The sequence below is a fragment of the Ischnura elegans genome (assembly GCF_921293095.1).
Source record: "Ischnura elegans chromosome 13 unlocalized genomic scaffold, ioIscEleg1.1 SUPER_13_unloc_1, whole genome shotgun sequence".
In the NCBI taxonomy this organism is placed as follows: Eukaryota; Metazoa; Arthropoda; class Insecta; order Odonata; family Coenagrionidae; genus Ischnura; species Ischnura elegans.
The window spans coordinates 11610982-11635310 of NW_025791657.1; the positions used below are offsets into that span (position 1 = coordinate 11610982).

The following is a 24329-nucleotide window of genomic DNA, read 5'->3' on the forward strand; positions in this document are numbered from 1 at the left end:
AACTTGCCAAATTTAATAATAGTTATAGCTTTCAATGAAAACCATATATTACCATATACTTTGATCAGCCGTTCATTTCCTCATTTTAACAGTATATACAAATACATGCAACGAGTCGAAATTATTTTCCCCACTATTCGCTACCTTCTACAATTATAACTTAAAATTTACTAAATTATAACACGGGCAGTCGACTTGAATTACTTGCATGAAAACAAAGGATTTCTCCGAACACCAATTAAGTTTCCGAACAAATATGATTCACCACAATCGTTTCATGGAATATCCACGTACTTACATCATTAATGCAATATATATCATGTGGAATTCAATACAAATTGTTTCCTCTATAGGCAAGTAAGTTATTCACACTATTAAGTTTCAGTATATCGGCACAGTTCAGGGTCTATCAAAAATTTCAGTGAGCATATATTAAAATCAGCTGATACGAAAACAATAATAAGTGACACAACAGCACTTTCCACACGATTCACTATTGTAAGATTCACTTTTTCACAGCTGTTCCATCCACCCTCAAATTCACCATCACTTCCCTCTGCTTTTTCCAAATCTGCAGCTGAAATATCGATACAATTCCATCATAATACATGAAAGCACAGCTGTGACGTTGCCACCTACTTCATTTCGTAAACAGAGATTGAATACTGAAATTAGGGAGTCATATAATATGAAGCTTGCCTTAGAAACGAAAGCTTCTAGTCCATACAGTAAAGCTATATCGTCACAATCAAAGCAATAAAAGTTGATGCATATTTATTTTGACATGCAACGAACAAACAGACTTCGAAGCCTAAGACAATTACGAAGAAAATCAAACATACTTAGCTTTCAATGATTATTTCGCATAACATATATCTCACGATAAAGGACCATTCGGATATAGGTAAATGATTCAATATTTATGCTCGATAAATCATCATTATAACAGTAAAATTATGACCTATCCCACCTGTCTGAAGCCATTGTGAATTATCACAACAACCAACAGCTGATTTCCTAAATGAGATTTTTAAAGCATATTATATATACATCCACGGTTTTATATAATTTTTAAATGCAAATGAAGCAATTATTTGTAATTGCAAGTCAATATTCCGTAAAATCCAGAAAAATATATCAAATATCTTCTCCCTCATCGGTTGCGAAAACTGTTCAGAAAGTTTTTCATACGGGAAGAGGCGGAGCTTCCAAATAGCTCGCGCAAGAATTAGCATGATGCTATTCCGAACAAAATTATTACTACACGTCATTCAGAATACGGGGTCGTTGCAATAATGACCCGCAGAATAGCATATGCTATTTATTGCAACGCTTATCCAGAATAGCAGCCAATGTTCACAGCCGCAAATACCACTATTTTGAAGCAATTATCTCAAAACAATGTCCCTGGACGTTTTTCCTACAAACCTTGGCGCCGTTAGTGATCAACACGATAAGTGTTTCCACCATAATATTTTACTGATGCACAAACGGCACCAAGAAAAGTCCAGCAACATGTTATATGATTACTGGTGGACACTGAGAAGGGATTCGTCAGAAACTAAATATGGGAGAAAATTCCGAGTAAGTGCCCATTTTTCACATTATTTTAATTCACAATTTATTTACTTAAACTGACTTGAATGCCCGAATCAGTTGTTGTAAAAAAACTTAACATGATATAAAATGTCTGCGCCCAGATTCGGAATCAGCCCGAAAAATACCAAGGGATCAGCCAAAAACATGGCTAGAACAGAAAAAATGATTTCTTGGTTGATCAGTGTTATCGATTGAGTTGCAAACATCATGATTTAGGGCTATAATTTTGATTTCCACAACTTGTGCATCTGGCTACTTATCGAGTATAGTCGATTATATTAATAGAGATTTTTACCAACGGATATTTGACATTAGCAAGGATAAAATAAAACATCTGACAATTCCCCTGCTTATTTCCACTCCTTGAATAAATCTGCTCAGAAATGAATGCGTTAACGCAGATGGAGTCATTAATTTAAAAAAAATTGGTCGCTAAAAATTCGGTGTTAATTTTTTTCTTGAGTCAACTACATCTATTATGTTTATGTTATCAATTGATTTTTTTTATTTTTGATTCATTGATCATTCACAAAATGAAAAAAATATTACAATTTGCTCAGATTAGAATCCCCCCCATAACATCAGTGCAACAAATACGCGTAAATTCATCCTACTCACTACGGAGCCACATACGCATTCCGTGTTCACGGTGAGTCCAAATATGAATCTGAAGAGAGGAAATCCTTGCCACGGTGCCCGCACGAAAACAATCCTACAACCCAACCTGTGCGTGGACGTGAGTTTCCTCAGTGCATTCTATCCGCTAGGGCACTTGGGCCTGTAGTTTGACTCCTGTCTCGATAGCCCGGTCGCCCCCGCGTCAGTCCTCGTCGGCTATTGCTGGCGTACTGGTGATAGATTCAGGCTACCTCATGTGCCAACCTTCCAAGTTTTTACCGACCCTACCACATCAGTTAAGTGGGGCTCGTGGGTGTCTACATACTTTTGAAAACGATTGTACATTTGTATATTTGTAAACAGGGCCTAGTGTATTTCCCGCAACACACGCATACATCCGTGTTTTGCTGAGAAGCCGTATCAATAGGATATAAGCAACGTGCAGTGAGGTCAAATCCAGCAGGTCCTCCACTTATTTCAACTGACTAGGGTTCCCAATGGACCGTGAAAACCTTAAAACCGTGAATACCCCTGAATTTTTTCTACCGTGAAAACACCTAGAAACAGCCGTGGATTCGTCATAAAACCTTAACCCTTTCTAGACGGCGGAGTTTTCGTCTTGGCATGACTGCTGTACTGAGCCCCAAGCGACTCTTCTTTCTCGTGGTACGGAGTATTTTTGGAGGACATTCGTTAAGAAGGGTCTCGCTGAACCTTTTTCGACCCCTCCACGCTGGGACTCCGCATTATCTATGACTCCGAGAGTAGTTGTGTTACCTCCTTTCCAGGTTTACGACCCTACCTGCGGCATTGGTTCGCGGTCAACTTATGTATTGCTTATATGTATTTAGAAAATGAATAATTGATGCCGGCACGTAAATGACAGACTTTGAATTGAATTCCTCATTTTTCTCTGAGCATTGTGAAATTTTAAACGAAGTTTTAACGTCAATGTTAACGCCTTTAATGCTGCAACTATTTCCATGTTTATGTTTATTTAGAACTCGAGATATACGTTAATATTTATCGTAGAATTTCGGTTAAAAATTGCAAACGCAGCTCAAAAGACAAAGAATTCAATTCTTAGTTTATATTTCTTGAGAAAAGAACAAATATTTATTTTGAAAACTGACTGGAGAAACAATTGCATGACCGCGGTCCCTTACCGCTAAGAGGGGGTATAAAAGACGAGGGGTCAGGGTACCTGCTCTCGGATTCTGAGGGTAAAGCCTAAACCCCACAGTGTTGGGTCCCTAAACAAAGAGGTCGTACACCAAGACCGTCACAAAAAGGGAAGAAGTAGAAAACGTATATATACGGCTTTCATTCTCTTGGTCAGGAAAATCTGTGACTGAAATATACGGCTTTCGTCTCCCGGGTATAGAAACGTCCACACCTATATTTATGTCTTTCGTAGGGAAAAGGTTAAAGCAAAAAAGTACTTGTGGTTAAACAAATGGATTAGATGGCTTATAGCGTGAGCTTCTAACTTATATACAACTTAATGCATGCTTCTGATTTTAATTATTATTTCTAACAACATGTGGTAGAATAATTTATTAGTAGCATGACGTTTTTTGCATCATGTGGTGTGCATGCGGGAATCAAATTTCATGCTGCATGCTGGAGATTGATCACCCCCTGCCAAACACCCTAGAGGTGGCTCGCAGGGTATTATGTAGATGTACATATGTCGGCTACTTACCATTTAACCACTTCAATGAATAAATCCCTACGTCATACTTATTTCTCACAATATTCTATCCACCAGCAAGCATGAGTTACAACATAATTTGAGTAAAGAAGTGTAATGAATAAATTATACCCTTGGAAAAATGGCAAAAGTGATTTATTTGGATATAGAATCATGCTATATTTAACTGCAATTGGGTAATGGGTGAAAATTTTGAACTTCGTTTTACCCCAGAATTTTTATTCACACACTTCCATGGTATCAACACTTAACGTCATCTTCTGGTGAGGATTACATTAGTCCATCATCATAATTACCAGGCGTGCATACTAGAGGAAGGGAGAACTGCAGAGGTATGGGAAGAGGGTTTGAAGTGGGAGGGTGGAAAGGGAGGGGCTGGGTCTTCCCCAATTTGTAAAAGGCAATATAAAGTTGGGAATGAGGGAGGATGGTGAGGTAGTTGGGGCCGATGCACCCAAGCTGACTGCAGTGAAAGGTAATCCAACGATTTGATCGCTTGGGTTTTTCTCTTAAATTTGAAAATCCTTGAGAATTGTTGGCACATTCATGGCTGATGCCGGGTTTTGCTTGTAAGTGGGCCCTTTGTTTCTATAGCTGTAAGGTGTTTTACTCCATTCAATCCCTTCCAACCCTTTCCCTACGCCAGAGGCGTCAATGGGCTCATATCGCGGCGGCGCCTCTTTCCTTGTTCCTCCCCCTCCCCAGGTGATCGGACGTACAAGTCTCTGACTTGGTTCCCAGCCCCGGTGTGTTGTATCCTAGAAGGGCTCCCCTTAACCCTCACATCTTGCAGTGAAAGGTGGGCGAAGGAAGGAGAGGTAGGGGAGGGGAGGGCGGGAAGAATACAGTAGGTCATCAACACAGTACAAAATTTTCCATGGTCAAGAACATAAGTGGAGGTGAAGGTTGAAGGATAGGCATAATGTGCAAAGGTATGGGGTTAATGGATGAGGGAGAGGTTGAGGAGTGGAGAGCGGGAAGTATATACAAGGTCATAAAAATTTTTGCAATTGAATGTCACAGATTTTAAAATTTTCACTTGTTCAAGCGCATTTAGCAGGGGCCTTTATTTGCACAAAATAAAATTTCCAAAGATAAGTCACTGGTGTGACCCTTGTTCAGTAGACTTCGGGCAAAGTTAGGGTTGGCCTTATTATGTCTAAAACAAGCAATCAGTTCTTTCAGTCTTTCTCTAAATTTCCGGCTGGTTTGCCCAATCTCATGCTATTGCATTAATTCCAACATTAAAAACAGATGTGAACACAAACCCATAATATAAGAGTCTCGGCTTCCAGGTGTTCTTCCGCATAAGAGTTGTCAATGGGTGACGACAGTTTCTTCTAACTTGAAGGCACCAGCAGGATGGCTGGAGGAGCTGCCATCACCTATGGACAACTAAACGTGGAGGAATGCCCAGAAGCTGAGACTCTTACGAAGAAACTCTGCAGAAACCTCAGATCATACAAATCCACAATATTTCTTTAGAATCCCACCAGATTGCAATGAATGGGTTAGCACGTGTCTGTCACGGCTACTCATCAGTGCGGGGGAATTTCTGCAAATGGTGCAGGAATAATCTCCCTCCCTCACGTGTGTTTTCGCACATGTCTGCTGAGGGAACTTGAATGGACAAAAGACATGCAGCAAATGTGACAGGAAAAAGGTCTATCCTCGATGTGCGTGAGAGAGTGTCTGTTTAAGTCGTTCTTTCTAGAGAAAGACTTTCCACAATCATTGCACGAATAAGGTTTCACGCCCGCGTGCATTTGCATATGCTTGCTCAGGTCATTGCTCGCAGCAAAAGATCTGCAGCAAACGCTGCACGAATAAGGTCTCTCTCCACTATGTGCGCGCATGTGAACATCAAGGCTAGGCTTGTGAGCGAAACACTTGCGGCAGACGTGGCACGAATATGGCTTTTCCCCGGTGTGCACGCGAATGTGCGACTCGAGCTGGCTCTTGGTGGAGAAAGACTTTGCGCATTCACTGCATTCATGGGGCTTCTCTCCTCCATGCACACGCATATGTTTGCGCAGGTCCCGACTCCCGGGGAATGATCTGCAACAATACCCGCAAGAATAAGGTCTTTCGCCCGTGTGATTGCGCACGTGCCTGGTGAGGGTGCTTTTGTCGCAAAAAGACTTGCAGCAAACACTGCACGAATACGGCTTCCTCCCTGCGTGCCTCATTATGTGCATGCTGAGGTAGCTCTTGGTGGAGAAAGTCTTTGCGCATTCACTGCACTCGTAGGGCTTCTCTCTCGCGTGCGTCCGCATGTGTTTGGTGAGGCTGTTGTTCTCGGTGAAAGATTTGCCGCAAAGCGCGCAGGAGTAAGGTCTTTCACCCGAGTGAGTCCGCATATGCCTGGCCAGGGCGCCTCTGTCGCAGAAACACTTGGGACAGGCGCTGCAAGAGTACGGTTTCTTCCCTGCGTGCCTGCGCATGTGTATGACGAGGTACGTCTTGGTGGTGAATGACCTTGCGCATTCAATGCACGTGTATGGTTTCTCTCCGGTGTGAGTTCTCTTGTGTTTGGTCAGGTCATTGGCCACGGCGAAAACTTTGCAGCAAACATCGCACGAGTAAGGTTTTTCTCCTCTGTGTCTACGCAAGTGTATGCCAAGCTGGCCCTTTGTAGAAAAACACTTGGAACAAAGGCTGCACGAGTAAGGTTTCTCTCCTCCACCTGCACCCAAGTCGTCACATTGTTTTTCAGTGGAGGAGGAATTTGAGGACACACTTGGCATGTGTGGTTTCCCATCAACAACGAAACTTCGGCCCACTTGTCTCACATTTCCCTCAACCCCTATGCCCACAGAAGTTTCCTCGAGTGGCGCATTTCCTTCATTGCCCAACCCTTGTATTTTCCTCCTACGCCCTTTTAAAGCCTTGGAGGTACTGGGCTCACAAGAACTACTGCGTTGTTCACCTTCAACGTTAGTCTTTTCGGTTCCATCTCCACTGATATCAGATGCTGGAATGTATTTTGCACAATGTCCATCACCATGAACTGTAAAACACACTATCTTATCAGCATGAAGACTACCACAATTTTCCAACTCCTCATACATCACATTCGTACCTTCCCCAACATGGGAAGCTCCAGCCATGGATTCAGTGGATGTCACCAAGGCTGAGGAACCAATACAACTATCACTTGGATCGCTCCTAAAATTTATTTCCACCAATGGAGAAGAAGATTGTAAAACGCCTTCAGGAGGTGGAATCCCTATAAAAGAATTTCACATTACAAGTGTCAAATTCAGTCATGAAATCTATAATTCATTGATATAAATTAAAAAGTGTTAAAGGTATATTACCATCCAAATAATTCAAACTTCTCATTTCTGCCCTAAATTAGGGTTATTACGCAAATACTTATATCAAAGGTAAAAGGTCACTCCCCCATAGACATAATTACCACATACAGCGAGGTGGACAACAACCCATATGGGCTTGAATCATTAGCTAATTAATGAACGTCACAGACATAATGAAACCACAAAATACTATGAACTACATGTAATTCATTTTAAACAAAATTATTTTTTATTAAAATTTAGTTTAAAAGATGAAAGTTGTATTTAAAAAGGAAATATTTTTATTGTGCAATAATTTTTTCAAAAAATATTTTATTTATATGGATAAAATTTTGTAAGAAACCAATTTCTTAAGACCAGATCTTTCTGAATATTTTTAACGCAACAATCCTCTACTAATGAAAATATACATCAACATTCAATACGGCATCTTAATGTCAAATAGGGGTGCTACAATCAAAATTATAGATTAAACATATTCATTTTTACCAACACATTTACATAGTAATCAATAATTTCCTACCTGATTTCATACAAATTATGTACAAAATAAAAATTTTTAATAGTACTTTCTTGTTGCTACCATTACTGTTGTTAGAAGATCCCTTTCTGTTGAAATCATACTATCCTGACAACCACACTTGATGAGGTGAAATGCGTTGCGTGACATGCACACTAGCACAGTTTCAGTAGCTAATAATCATAAAAATATGATAATAACAAGTTGAAATTAATTATAAAAACTAATTTTTCAGCGTAGAATTGTTCATAGGCTTACACACAATGAAGATTTTGACTTCTAAAAATAATAAATTTTATTTCTAACATTATATTCCCCCTCTTTTTAGTATAGCTCCCTTTTCTACTTTTCCACTTTTTTTCCATTTCACTTCTGCTTCTTCATTTGGAAATTTTAGTTTAATAGATAATTAAAAAAAATCTGATTAAAACAAATTGGTTTTTATGATTCTGTATAATCCTCTTTTTATAGATAAAGTTATCACAATCAGATTTTAGCGGTCATTTTTCAACTAACCTCCCGTTTTAATATTTCATTCTGAATTAAAATTGAGAAGCAGTTCAATCACAATGAAAATGCTGGATCGGATAGCAATGAATGATCCTGCGTTATTCAGAAATTTACAACTAGATAGATAGTCAAAAAGTGCATAACCATTGCATAGTAAACTTTAATCCAAACAAGATGACTAACCTCAAAGCGAGACTATAAAAAGTTATTGCACTTACGAATTTTTTCCGCATGACTTTTAGTGAAAATCAGAAGTATTAAAAGTCTAATGGAATACAGAGAAGGCCACAAGCCCATAATAATAAAATACACTTAATTGGCATAATTGTAACTACCAAGTTATTCAAACTTTTCAATATGCCCTCATGGCGATTGCCCTATATATGGTTTTATCACATGAAGACAAGTGGGGGAACCTTTCAGCCTGAAACCTTAGCTTATTAGAAAAATAGATGCATACTCTTATTATTCTGCATAACTATAAGAGAAAACTGCGAGACACAAGGTAACAAAATTGAGTCTACCTGTTTCTAAGCCCTATCGATTTTGTTATTCAAAGTTCATTTTTCGATAGGGTGGTTTCCTATTATTTTTTCACAGCCTAAATCGAAAGATTATTACTCCTGGAGTACGTATTTCACGCTTTTAGATTTTTAATGACGATATCTATTTTTCAAGCTCACGAAATCACGACCGCTAAGTATGAATGCTAGGAAAACCCCGTGTGATGTAGTTCTGGTTCCCGCTGTCGCCAAGTGAGGTGACCTTGGGGTGAGGCTTTGAGCCCTGATACGATGCAGGATGCTAGTAGGTAGTAGAGTACCCTGCTAGCAGGCAGCGCTTGGCTTAAATAAGAATTATTAATACCTTATCTCACGAAGGAAGCTTTCCGACCATAGGCAGTTTTCATATGTGATTATTAAGACATGTTTCCCTGAGCTCTGTGCCTCATGCATGCATTGGTAATCTCAGACGATGTAAAACTCCTATCTACTCCTATAGAAACTTGTCTCTGTGACTCACTCACTGTGAAACTCCCTGTGACGTCACGTGGAGTGGTATCGCATGAGTGACAATCTGGCCTTTTTCAAATGCAGTTAAAATTGACCATTGCCATTTGTCAGAAATGTCATTTCTAAAACCAAATAATTTGTACATTATGAATACACTAATGGTGGGTAACAAATCGCAATCAATACCTTTCGTTTTCTTTGATGAAGGAAACTAGCCTATAGGGTATCATACATGAGCGATCAAGTTATAACATATGTGCGATCCTTACAGTGAGGGACAGCACTCGGGCTCTACCAAGGTAGCCATAATTTTTTTTGAAAAATGTCATAAGTAGTCAAGCACGGTGAAACGTTTTGCCCACAGTCACCGTAAAAAAAACATTTAAAAACGTTCCCACAGTTGAAGGGTTGAGTCTAAGAAACGATGGCTGCCAAGTACACAATATGTGAACACAGAAGTACACTAGACTCGTTATTACGAAGTTCACGGGACCGAAAAACCGGATGTTCGTAATAACGAAATTCGTATGAAAGTTTCTTTTAGGAAACATCGAAAGAAAAAAATAAATATCGCCAAAATTTCTTTTCCTTTCAATCTCTTGTAGTTAAAATCTTCAAAGCCAAGTCATTACATATGCGATTAAATTATGCGCAATATACTTCATATATCCTCGATATACGAAGATGATGCGTTCCGAGAGCATGCTCCTAAGTTTATAAACCTATAAAAGGCATCGAGGAGAGTGGTTATTCTGCAGAACGCAACACTGCATCACATTCGTGCGTTAACTAATTATTGCGACGAGCTGATGTTGCTTGCAACGCAGCCGAAGCCGAAAAAAACCGCCGTCCGCGGGAAGAAAGAATTGGCGAAACGCTTTACTTCACACCGGATTAAATGATAAATAGTTCAGATTGTGCCGAGAGTGTGAGTTCTTTCCTATACAGCACGTCGTGTCGCACAGGCAAACTCTAAAGGCGCGAAATTTGAAATTTCGGTCGAGCTTGAATTATTCGACGGTTCCCATCACTTAAGGTTCGCAAATCCAATGTGCGTAGGAAGAGGATACACTGACTGTAATGCACGAGCGTTAATGAGTGGATCACCATAATTCCACAGGAAAGAAGCTTATTATATGATGATGCGTGCATATTGAAGTATCCCCTACTGAAGAAAGAACCACAATTGACGCTCTTGGGCACGGCACAAGAAGAGAACTTAAACGCAGATCAATGATGATAGCGTAGCATAGTGCATACCCACCTAAATGCCTTTGCTTTTTCGAGGAACTTCGTAATTAAGCTCATTTTGTAACCGCCAGGACCAGGACTGAGTTTCGTAATTTCGTAATAACGGTTCTTTCACTATAGATTGGATAGGCCGTTTCGTCGGGACCAAAAATTTTCTTCGTAATAACGAGAACTTCGAATAAATGTTGTTTTTATTAACGAGTCTATTGCAACCACTTCCAAGTTTCACCTTAATTTTCTGGAAAAATCAAAATTGCACTACACTCAAGCTCTTCTTCCCACTCATTTTAATACGTTCCATGTTTATTGATTCTATAGATGACATCCAAGCACTGTAATCTCATGCGGAGTCCTTGCACATGATTTATCGATAATTGTTTATATAAAGAAATCTATAAGGTAAAACGTTGGCTGAAAAAGGTTGGGATTCCCATATGAATTTAAGGGAGCCAAAATTGCTAAATATTGTGTAACCAAAAAGAAAATTTTTCCATTGGATAAACTCAAGCAATTGTATGCAAGATTATTATTATTATAAAAGTATTCTACCAATAGGGTAGTTTCCTTCATCAAGGAAAGCGAAAGGCACTGATTGCGATTCGCTCGTGCATGAGGTACAGAGCTCAGGGAAACATTTATTAATAATCATCTATTAAAACTGGCTGATGTCGGAAAGTTTTCTTCGTTTGATAAGGTATCAATAATCCTTATTTAAGCCAAGGGCTACCAGCTAGCAGGAAACCTTTCACCCGCTAGCATCCTAGCAAAGCCTCACCCCAAGGTCACCTCACTTTCGGCAGCGGGAACCAGGAACGATGTCAAACGGAGTTCTCCAAGCATTCTTACTTAGTCGTCGCCTTTTCGCGCGCTTGAAAATTTTCACTTTTCATTTAATCGCTAAAAATAGGTTTCGTCATTTAAAAATCTAAAAGTAAGAAATACGTACTCTATGAGTAATAATCTTTAGATTTAGGCAATAAAAAATAATAGGAAACCACCCTATCAACGTACTTTTCCATGGAGTGCTTAACAAGAATTCTGGTAGCATCCCTTTCCTTGAAGCACTTCCCTCATCAATTCACAATGAGGCTTCTCACCCTTACCCATTTACCTAACATTTTACCCTCTAACACTGTTTTCAACATCTCCTCGCTAAGTACTCGCTCCATCCATAACTTGTCTCCGCCGTATCTCATCTAATAGCAGCCTGTCCTCACCCACCATGTTCAGCACTTCGTAGTTCCTCCTCCTCTCCGTCCACTTTACCTTCTCTATTCCTCTCCACACTCACATGCTTCCAGCCTTTTTTCATCTTCCTTCAAAAGTGTCCACGTTTCCTCACCATAAAGCGCTTTCCTCCAACTAAAACATTTCATCATCACTGGTGGATGGTTTCATCCTAGGATTGGTTTGACGCACCTCTCCTTTTCTGTAAAAATCCTATTCTATTCCTTCCTCCCCCTAGTTTACCCAACATTCTCTAAACATGTTAAAATTAATGTTATTATTAATTTATTCTACTGATAGAGTCAGCTTTGCACTGGGTATTTACTAAGTAATCTCATGGTCTACCCTTCGTTCACAATTGGGTCTACTCCCTTCATTCTATCTTAACATTCTCTTCCGCCCAACGTCCTATCAGATATTGACATTGCTCAAGGATCTCCTCACCCACCACATCCAACACTTCGTCATTCCTCCTCCTCTCAATCCACTTCACCTATACATTCCTGGCCACACCCACATCTTGAATGCCTCCAGTCTTTTCTCATCCTCCTTCCTAAATGCCCACGTTTCCGAACTGCAAAGAACCAAACTCTAGATCCGACTTATCACCATCCTTTTTTTAACCACATACATAACAATCATAATGTATTGTTATTATTTAATTTATGAAATTTGACAGATAAACACGAATTGTTATTAGGTAAGTTACTATCAATAAAGTTTGCAAAAAGTTACGTGAAATTATAGTCTCTTTAATAAATTAACATCTGAATGCTTTTTTGGATTATACCAGAGTATAAAAACATTTTTGTAAGCATAATTACCAAGCAAACATATTACCTGGCCCGTCTTCATTTTCTTTTTAGACCTGCATCTTCCATTCACTATAAGGCGTACTTCCTTTCGTTCTAACTAAAAATCCTATTCTTTTCCTTCCCCTCCCTCGTTTCCCTAACATTCTACCCTATTCACCATTTTCAACATCCCCTCCCCGCTAAGTACTTGTTCCATCCATACCTTCTGTCTCCTCCGTATCACATCTAGAAGCTGCCTCTCCTCACCCACCATGTCCAGCAATTCTTCATTTCTCGTTTCACTCCATTCAATTCACCTACTACATTCTAGGCCACACCCACATCTTGAATACCTCCAGTCTTCCTTCCTTGGTGTCCACGTTTCTACACCATAAAGCACTACATTCCAGATCAAACTCTTCACTAGCTTTTTCTATAAACTTGCATAACGATCATATCATGAGCAACTTCCTGTTTGTGAGCTCATCCTATGCAAGATTAAGTAATGATAAATCTTCTTCCCTTTCAACCAGCATATTAAATGAGTTAACACTAGACATCTAGGTAAAGTTATAAGTGAATCTTTAAAGAGCACTCACCCTCCGTTTCCATCTTATACTCATTGGGCATTGCCCAATTATCGATCTGTTCTCCATCACCCGTTGAAGTAGGCTGAAAGTAAGCATCAACACATAAATTCTTTGTATATAACAACTTCATGCAGCAGAATAGTGAAGGCAAAAAGGGCTTTCTACAAAGAGAAAAATCTTACAGCAGAGAATACAAGCATAGAAGTAAGGAAACAATTCATCAGATTCTACATACGGAGTATGTTTCTCTATGGAAGTGAGGCTTGGGTGGTATTCATGGATTATAATAATAGAGTGGTTTCCTATTTTTTTTGAATCGCCTAAATGGAAAGATTAATACTCCAGGAGTTCGTATTTCACGATTTTAGATTCTTAAATGACAATATCTATTGATCGCAATGTAATGAAAAGTGAACATTTTCAAGCGCGCAAAAACTCGACGGCTAAAAATGAATCCTGAGAAAAGCCAGTGCAACGTCTGGCTGCCGCTGAGTGAGGAGTGAGGCCGTTTCGGTTGTTTAAGAATAATTTAATGGAAAAATTTAAATGGAAATAACACATAACATCCAAATATATCAACCAGGCGAAGAGAGTTTCAACAAAAAGAAGAATCTTCTTGTAGCTGAGAATACAAACATAGAACTAAGGAAACAATTCATCAAATTCTACATATGGAGTATGTTTCTCTATGGAAGCGAGGCTTGGACGTTGAAAACAGCAGAGAAGTCAAAGAGTGGAAGCCCTTGATATGTGTTGCTACCGAATAATGATGAAGATAAAATGAATAAACGGTGTAAGTGATGAGGAAGTGCTAAGAAGAGTGGGAGAAAAAGCCTCCTAAAAAAACATAAGCAGAAGATAGGACAGCTTAAATGGCCACATTAAGAGAAATGATGGCTTGCTGAAAACAATCGTAGAGGGACAGGTTGAAGGGAAGAAGGGCAAGGGACGGCCCCGAATGAGTTACATAGGACAAGGAGTAATAAAGGATGTAAAAGAGAAGATACAGCACACTCCCGATTATCCGGGGTAATGATCGGGAGAGACGATACGAATAACCGGAAAACACGGATAACCCAAAACTTTCACTTTAATATGTTCATAATGTACGTGAAACAAACTTTAAATTATCATTTATGTAGATATTCTGTTATTTGGAGTGCTTCCCCGACTCATTGAGAACTTTCTTCGCCAGTTCGCGATCTGTTTAGCGGCGATAATAAGGTTTTACTCCTATTATTACGGCTCCATATAAGAACTGGTTACGAAAACCACGCATCCGCGGCTGCGTGTTCATGGATAAAGAAAATTAGTTGGCATGAATGCTTCAAAACCACTGCGCGACGTCGGAAAAAATACTTTCAGGCACCACGCCACGTTGTCGCGTCTCGTACAAGTTGCCCGGGATGAACAGCTACGACATGCATCCGAGATCATGGAGCGCTATCGTGCACTGCGGGGCTTGGAAAACAGGAACGCGGTACTCCCGTGAATGCAGCTGGCGCGCGATCGCTTCAGTTTTACGAAGGGGATTCCAGTGGAAATAATAAGCCCGGCGTATCCTAGAATTAAAATGAAGTAATTCTGGTGATTTTTCGTCAGATTTAGTTTTTTAATAAAGACCTAGGAAACTATGGGGAAAGAGTGAAAAAATCATGCACGGATAATCCGCAACACGCAATACCGCAGCCGGATAATCGGGAGTCTGCTGTATACATCGCTACGTTAAGGCTCGTGGATAGAAGAGAGGAATCGATAGCTGCATCTAGCCTATCTTGGAATTGTTGACTAACGACGATGATAACAACTAAACCTTCCACTGGGCACAATGCATCTGGAAGGCACAGCATGGGAATATATTCAATTTTCCACGCCACTAGAGTGCATGGACCCTTGATGCACATACTTAGCCGTTTGTTTTAAAAGCTCTATGCAGCCTTACACCACTCTTTGCATATATGCTGGCAGAGAAGTGGCAGATTATTAAGCATAATAAAGCAAAATAATAACATGGTTAGCAAAATAATTTAAACTGATCCCGGAGAATTCATATGAAAAAATACATTGCATGTAAAAATAGTTGACACATTCAATGCGGGCCCAATTTCCATTTAAGTCGTAATAATCGGCCGTAAAAATACGATTGTGTAGATAAGACGTAAAAATTGAGGGCTCGACTCGACCATTACAATTAATTAACAAATACTTTCACATAAAACTCTACAAGAGCATTGAAATCAACAAAAATCTTTTAATTTTCTAATAAAAATCTTAATATGCTAAATCTAAATGACAAACCATAACTTCTTGTGATTCTCAAGTTCAATGCAGGGCTGATTTCCATTAAATTTGTCAAAATCGGCCATTAAAATAAGAAAGTAAAATAGAGGGAGGTTTTCGTGCCATAACTTCCGTTCAATTACTGCTTTTTACAAACGGCGCACAAGGTTCGAAAGAAGGAAGTTTGCTGAAGGCCATAGCCACGATTGGAAAACTCAGAGGTGGATATTAGTCACGTACGGAGGTGAAGAAAGAGCTCCTGGCCCGATCGGCAGAGCACGTCAATTGACTTGCTGAAAAACGTAACGAGCATGTTCAATCACACCTTGCTGGATCGGGCCGTGACTCTCAGACAGTGCGTAAAGGGGTGTGTGGACAGCACATAAGACATCATTAAGTGTTAGAATACATTAATAATTAAAGGCTACACCAAAGAGCCATGCTAAGATCAAATAATGTTCATTCGCATGACTGCATATCAGGCACAGAGCACATGTACTCCGCAATTCAAATACTGCACCTGACAGTAGGTTTACTACAAGATAAAAGGAATAAAATATAACACAAAGCTAGAAAAATGAGAGAAATTTGGTTAAAGAAGATTGCAGAATAACCTCACATGAATAAAAGTAGAGGCTGTGATTAGGAAGAATGGAACCAAATCAAGGAGCTGAGCAAGAAATTCAATGCAAGTGGGTGCGAGACCGGAGAAAGAAATACTGTGAAGACAGATCGAATCGAAGGAAGGGGTACACCGAGGAGTAATACAGTAGACATTCGTTATAACGAATTTCGTTGGCCCGAAAACTGGAGTCTCGTAATAACGAAGTTCGCATGAATGTTTCTCAAAGTAATCTTTAATTCATAAAGCTATTCAAGGCATCGAGAAGTGCCCTTATCCTGCAGAATGCTACACTGAATTACAATTGTGCGTGAACTCACTCTTGTAACGAACTGATGTAGCTGGGCAGGCGCCGCAGCCGGAGCCGAAAAAAATCGCTGTCCGCGGGAAAGAAGAGCGGGCGAAACGCTGAATAGTTCCTGAATTTACATCTCATTAAGCAATACTTTGTTCAGATTATGCCCAAAGTGGGAGTTCCCTTAGGCCACACCGCGTCGCAAAGGCCAACTGGAAAGGAGACAACTTTGAAATTTCGGGCAAGCTTGAATTATTCCAATTTTCGCATCACTGAAAGTTCGTGAACCGTTAACCCCTCAACGCCGTCATGCGTACCCAGTACGCGCCCTTTAAATTTCGTATGCCGCCGTCATGCGTACCCAGTACGCTTCCTGACCTACTGTTTATAATATTTTTCCGCCGCCAGACATTGCATGTTAAATTAAAACTAATTACTCTATCATTTGAAGAAATGTTTTTCCTCTCCAATAAAATATCCATAACGGCTTTATGCCTTCAAAATGCTTTTAAAATGCTTCGATAAAATTCCGTTTTCAACCAACGCGTTGACGACTTAGGTCCAAAAACTCAACGCCTTCCTTCAACTGTTCTATCATGAAAACTTCCGCCTATTCTGCTTGAGAGACGTCAACAAGGGTCAGCTACTTTAGCTTGAGATACGGTATCTTCAGAACTGAATGCCTTCTCTCCGTCTTCTGCTTGTTTGTCGTCACCTCGAGCCCCAAGTGTGTTTGGCCCGCCTCGTTAGTCCTTAGCGTCCTAGGCGAAGGGGCCATGTGCCTCGCTCTGCATTTATTTTTTTTTATTTTTTTTTCTGGACAGTAATCAACGAAGATAAGATTCCTTCTAAACAGTCAGCATATACCAGGGCCCCTTCGAGATATTTTCTCGTCTCTTGAGGGAGCTTCTAAACCACGAGCTTCAGTCCACTAGAGTCATTCATGCTGTGTGGTGTTCTTTCAGGCAGTGTGTTGAAATTCTCATCGGGTGTACTTACTGTGAGTGGTATTTTTTTACAATTGGGGATCCTACGAAATGGGAATAGTATTGAAAGGCAAAAAAGAGACTCGGAAGTCTGTTAGTGTGTTAGGTTATAGTAAATTCATTGGTGGGGTGAATTCCAAGGACCTGTTATTGCATTCGTAACTAATGGAAAGAAAACGCCATTACAAGTGGTGTATGAAGTTATTTAGGAGACAATTGAATGGTGCAGTCCTAAATTCATATGTTGATCATAGGAAAAACACGTATAAAAATTTGACTTATCATTTCGCGTGCCATTAGTCGAGGTAATATTTTTGAAATATCCGACGTCATACGAACTGTTTGGACATGGCCGTCACTCATTGCACAATTTAGTACCAAGACTCACAGAAATACATTTCCTAAAGAAAATTCCTGCAGCTGGGAAGAAATCAAAGTCTCAAAGGAGGTGTGCAGTTTGTGCCTATTATGGGAAATGAAGAGACTACGTGTACTGGTGTGAAAAATGTGCAGTGGGATATGTTTGGATTTCTTCAAATCATGTCACACAAAGCAGGTTTTCTAAGGTAAATCATTTGAATATTCACATATTGACGTTTGAAACATTAGCACGTGATTACCTAAATGAAATGATACGGTAATAATGGAACAAAGTCAGAGAAGTGGGCGGAGTGGTATATTTCAAGTAGGCGAAACGGGTAATCCTATCGAAAGTATCCAATCTGTTATGACATTTTCAACCCCAAATAACTAAATTACATCATATAATTGTATTTTTTTAATGCATAGAATGTTAGACATCTCGTAGCTTATTCGAAGCCAAATTAAAATCTTTCGAAATTGAAAATTTATTCATTAGTTCATAAAAGGAGATACATAAAACAATATATATTCTTTCGAATCGCTCGAAAAATTATTATGTAGTAGCGTAATATATGACGCAAGTTTACTTAAATTTTCAACGATACGGATCGTATATTATGAAAGATATAAATTATTGAATGATAGTATGCCAAAAAGGAGAAGTCATTTAAATCTCATCCGGCCGCTGAGATGGGATTTAATTAAATGCCCGCCGCGCTTGAGGGGTTAATTCGTAAGAAAAGGACTTACTTTACGTCCAATTTACGAGCGATAATGAGTCGATCCCCATGATTCAACAGGAATAAAACTAATCCTATGATGTTACGTGCATACTGAAGTATCTCCTACTGAAGAAAGAACCATAATTGACGCTCTTGCGCACGGTGCACGAGAAGAACTTAGCGCAATGTATTTAACGTGTCGTAGTTTATATCCACCTAAATGCCGTAGCTTATTCGAGGAACATCGTACTAAAATCCTTTTTGTAGACGGCGGAACCGGAACTGTAGTTCGTAATTACGTAATAACAAAAATTTCGTAATAACGTATCATTTACCATGGATAGGATAGGCCGTTTCGTCCGGACCAATGAATTGCGTCGTAATAACGATGATTTCGTAATAAGGTTGTTCGTAATAACAAGAATCTACCGTGATGAGGACATAATTTAGCATCGCAAATAATTGAAGACAAATGTGAAAAAAGGATGTAATGAAAGCTTCAATCTCAACATCTGATACTGACACTACAATAAAGGGCATTGGAATGATCTGAACCCAATAAATGTGGAACTGAAAATATTCCCACCAAGCTTATCAAAAATGCAAGGGAAAAGACATTAGCTCTGCACTACAAATGTACCTCGTAAACATTACAATGTACTTCCACAAGAAAATTCTCATTCCTTTTCCCCTAAAAGAGGAGTGAGGGGAAACGAAGATTTTAGGACCATTATCCTAATAACCCGAGTGCTGAAGATATTAAAAAGAATCATGCACCAGAGAATGAAGAAGAATAAATCCACATCCATCCTGTTTGCGGACCAAACAAAGGCTTTCGATACAGAGGATTAGAATGCAGTGCTGGAAATTCTTTAAAAAATTGTTTTTTTATAATCATTAGAGAATTCTCAACAATTAATATTAAAACCAAAAGGGTAAGTCTGGATAAAACTGTGAAGAGCCATTTTCATTTAACATCATTACGTTCAACAACATCTTGCCTCAAACCATTGATTTCATTCAAAATCATTACCATGGTATGATTTATTGTTCTCAGGATTTTACGCAGTAAAATACAAGCCATGCCAAATACATAAAAACAACAACTAATAATGTCACATAATAACTTTGCATAATTTTTCATCACTAACTACAACGTAAAATAGCACCCAGGTACATTTGTATGAATGCTTCAGCTGGCAATATTTACAGCTGTAAAAATGTGACCATAAGTAGTTACACTAGCCAAGCTAAATGATGATTGGTATATAATTCTTCACTCGCAACCATTAAGTAAAATGAATAGCATAACAGCTATGCCACACAAAGTCCTTACTGAATCATCGTGAATGAGGAATATATGGGTATGGTATTAGGAGGAGACCGACAGCTGAGGTCATTGGCGCCATGAGGGAAGGGTGTGGAAGGAAGGGTGGAGAGAAACCCGGCATCGGCATTAGCCTGCTCTCAACGAAAGGTGCCAAGGGGACTACGGCTTTACGTCCCATCTGACGGACGGAGTGCAGCCCTTGAAATATCCTCCACATAATATTCAAGCAGGGATCAGGTAGTATCTGAAAATTCTCTGCCCCTCCCAGGATTGTAACCGGAGTCCACTGGGTGCGAAGCCAACACTCTAGTCACCACATCAACCCAGTCCCCACGAGGAATATCCTATGGCTATTATTGATAAAAAGAGGTCATAATGCTGCATTCCTTGCTTAACTCCATTGCTATGGTATCTGCATAGCGTGATCATACAATTACTGTAAAATTTGTTCTACAAAAATATTATTACAGTTAAACCTCTAAATAGTGAACCTCTTTACATCGCAAACCTCCATACTTCATACAACCCCTACGGTTCCATCAGATTTACATCTAAATTTATAGTCAAACCTCTATGTAGTGAACCTCTTTATCTCATAAAACCTCCACTTATCATACCAAGGAGACACCCCCAAGATGGCCTAACTACCTCAGCAAATTGTACCGAGAAGATTAGAGGCCATTAGTGCAGTTGCGATTAGGTACATGGAATGACATTTTCAGCAATAAATTTTTCACGCATTTTTTTATTTTTTCTTTTTCACCTTAAATATGCTGTAATTTTCACGTTAACCATTAGTTATGGCCATTTCGTTCCATGAGAGAGTATGCCTAACAGCAAAGAAGAAAAAAGATATCCAACTGTTCTAATCATTTTAAGTGAATGTTGATTTAAAGAAGTTAACATCATTTTCTCTTGAATCATGGTAAATATCACACAATAGTGTTCGGTTTCTGTTATTAATGAATAATAAATATGTATATATGTTCACTAATACATGCATGTTTGCTAAAACACATAAATGTAGTGGTTTAAAGACAGTACATATTGTCTTTCATTTCTGAAGGATATGAACAAATGGTGCCTATCACTAAAACCTCCCTATAGTGAAACTCCATGCGTCAAATTGTCTAAATTTTGATCTCCTCCATTAAAATGTAAAGAGATTTTACTGTGTTTATGAAAATTTAACAATGATTTTCATACGAGGATGTACTGTACTATTCTTAGCACATTTACACACTTAGATGTATCCGAATTCAAAGGAAAATATTCTTTAACTATGTAGTAAACTGTAGTCTTGCAATCACGCGGAGCAGTTGGACTGCCACTTTTGGAAAGGTAAAGGTTAGAGTGTAGACAGCCACTTTGAGAAATCTACGTATCAAAAACATTCAGTTGGGATTACTTAACCTTTTCCCTACTGTACACGTATATATACGTGTGGACGTTTCATGACCCGGGAGACGACGGCCGTATATTTACGTGTGAGATTTTCCAAGCCAGGAAAATGAAAGCCGTATATATACGTTTTTTGGCTCTCCCCCTTTTAGGACGGTCGCCGATGTACGTCGTCTTTGTATCGGGACCCAACGCTGCGGGGTTTAGGATTTACCCTCGGAATCTGGGAGCTGGTACCCGGACCCCTCTTCTTTTATAACCCCTCTTAGCGGTAAGGGACAACGGTCATATAATGGTTTATCCAGTCAGGTTTCGAAATAAATATTTGTTCATTTCTCAAGAAAAATAAACTTAGAATTGAATTATTTGTCTTTTGAGCAGCGTTTACAATTTTTAAACGAAATTCTACGATAAATAGTAGCTTATATCTCCAGTTATGTATAAAAATCAACATTGAAATTGTTGCTGCATTAAATGCGTTAATATTGGCCTTAGAACTTCGTTTAAAATTTGACAATGCTCTGAAAAAAATGAGGAATTCAATACAAAGTCTGTAATTTACGTGCAAGCAACAATTATCCATTTGCTAAATACATTTAAGCAATACATAAGTTGACCGCGAACTAATGGCGCAGGTATGGTCATAAACCCGGAAAGGAGGGAGCACAACTACTCTCGGAGTCCAATATAATGCGAAGTCCCAGCATGGAGGGGTCGAAAAAGGTTCAGCGAGACCCCGAATGCCCTGCAAAAATGCTCCATACCACGAGAAAGAAGAGTCTCTTGGGGCTCAGTACAGCAGTCATGCTAAGACAAAAACTCCGCCCTCTCGAAAGGGTTAATATATAATCTTTTGGATGATGAATTTATCATGATATCTTTACCAAAAAAAAGTGAAAATTTGAATTTCCAAAATTTGAGAAGTGTGGAAAAAGGTTGTCTAGACAGGGTTTCCACTATCACTAAGTCATCAAATTCACAGTTTACACCAGGGTTTCACGGTCCAACTACATTATAAAATTCACGGTTTTTTCCAGGTTGCGTCAAATTCACGGTCTGTTGATACGACATTTTAGGAAGAACTATTGATCACATAACAATCACTGGCCGCACGTTAACTAAAAATATAGCAAACGCGATAACGGCCAGGAATACAAACGCAGCAATGAAAGTGCCCTTATTACGTCGCCTATTGTTAGCAAAATTTCGGACCAGCTAAAGGTTGCAGAGGGAAAATGGAGCCCCCCACCCAGAAATATGAAAACACAATTACTTTGCTTCATAAAAGGAACAAAATATTAAAAATCATGAATTTACAAAATTTGACACATGAAGTTTTTTTGGTCATGAAAAGTTTAAAACTAGCTTAACCCTTCTACTGCCAGCCCATTTCAGGTGGGATGTGCGAAGACTGCCAAGGCTATTTTCCGGAATTTGCAATATTTCACATTCAAAAATTTTTCACTAACTTAATGATATTTAACCAATTAATCCCCAGCGTTGCGTTAACGCAACATTATTGAATCCTAATTCTCAGAGCATGTTTCATATCTCAGAATAATTTTTCTTCGATTTACTGACTTTTTTAAAAAGTATTTCTAGTTCTAATTTTGTCATTTTCACCAACATTTTCATTCATATAACTGTATTTTTATGACTGATGGCGTATCTCATAAAAATCGGTGCGCACATACGAGACACCCTAGGAAAAATGACATACCCCAGCATGTCCGTTGAAAGGCAGAATTGGGCATTTCCTCCGAAGTAATACTGATAACTCCCGGCGAAGATGTCGAGTGTACAAATCAAGATAAAAAATAAAAGATGTAACCTAAGTTTTAAAAATTGCTTTTTTTGCGTTTATTTACCGGAGTTTTCCCAACGTTGCATACACGCAGCATTATGAAAATCATATTATATGATGAAAATATTTTTATTCCAAAAGTTCATCTTAATTAGAACAAAATAAATTGGAAAATGCTAAATAACCAAAGTTAAAAGCCCCGAATACAGTCTGGGGAATAATGGGTTAACACGTCTAGATTTTTTCCCTAACCTTAAGATATATTTACATCTTATACCCATAGATAGATTATGGGGGTTTACATATATTACAGCTGTTGAAAAGGCCATAATCATTAAAAGATAAAAGTGAAATAATTCGGGCCGATAAATCAGCCCCTGGCAGTTTTCGCTCAACAAGCGAGGGCCGATATATATCGGCCCAGTGGCAGTAGAAGGGTTAAAACCCTCCACTTTAGTACACTTTTTTTTTAATGTTCCCCTCTGGTTTTGGACTCCCACGAATGCAATTCCTGACAGCCACACTGAACTTCAGCCTGAACCTATCGTGAGGAGGAGCAAAATCCACCTCTCAACAACTGAAGCATTTGCAGGTGCAACACAAGTCAGCATACTGTGACAAAATTTGGGGGAAACGCGCGTGAGTAAAAATTTGAATGCCGTCAAATAGCTTGAAAGCTTATAAAAATGATTTTTAATCAGCTAAAATATTAAAATGTATATGAAAATCTAAACAGCATACCTACCTTTAATTGCATGTACCCTGGAGAAACTCTCTGCTTTGCAGTAGGAATTTGAAAATGCATTTGGATCCGAAAATATCCAAAGATCGGGTGCCCAAAATTGAAGATCCCATCCAAATCCGGATCCGAAAATATTGAATTAATACTCTGCTTTGCAGTAGGAATTCGAAGATGCATTTGGATCCGAAAATATCCGAAGATCGGGCGCCCAAAATCAAGGATCCCATCCGAATCCGGATCCGAAAATATTGAATTAATACTCTGCTTTGCAGTAGGAATTTGAAAATGCATTTGGATCCGAAAATATCCGAAGATCGGGCGCCCAAAATCAAGGATCCCATCCGAATCCGGATCCGAAAATATTGAATTAATACTCTGCTTTGCAGTAGGAATTTGAAATTGCATTTGGATCCGAAAATATCCGAAGATCGGGCGCCCAAAATCAAGGATCCCATCCGAATCCGGATCCGAAAAAATTGAAGTAATACTCTGCTTTGCAGTAGGAATTTGAAATTGCATTTGGATCCGAAAATATCCGAAGATCGGGCGCCCAAAACCAAGGATCCGAATCCGGATCCGAAAAAAATCCTGAATCCGTCCATCTCTAGTGGACAGTGTCTGCTAGTGA

General features: G+C 39.1%; 1 protein-coding gene across 1 annotated transcript in view; it reads right to left on the reverse strand.

Annotated features, from left to right (window-relative positions):
* Positions 1 to 4049: 4049 nt before the first annotated feature.
* The window catches only part of LOC124172025 (zinc finger protein 665-like), a 51245-nt gene continuing 30965 nt past the window's right edge, over positions 4050 to 24329 (reverse strand). The window contains exons 6-7 of the mRNA XM_046551429.1: positions 13166 to 13238; positions 4050 to 7160 (exon numbers count right to left, since the gene is read on the reverse strand). Coding sequence (XP_046407385.1) covers positions 5518 to 7160; positions 13166 to 13238 — 1716 coding nt within the window. The 3' untranslated portion in view covers positions 4050 to 5517. The remainder of the gene's footprint in view (positions 7161 to 13165; positions 13239 to 24329) is intronic.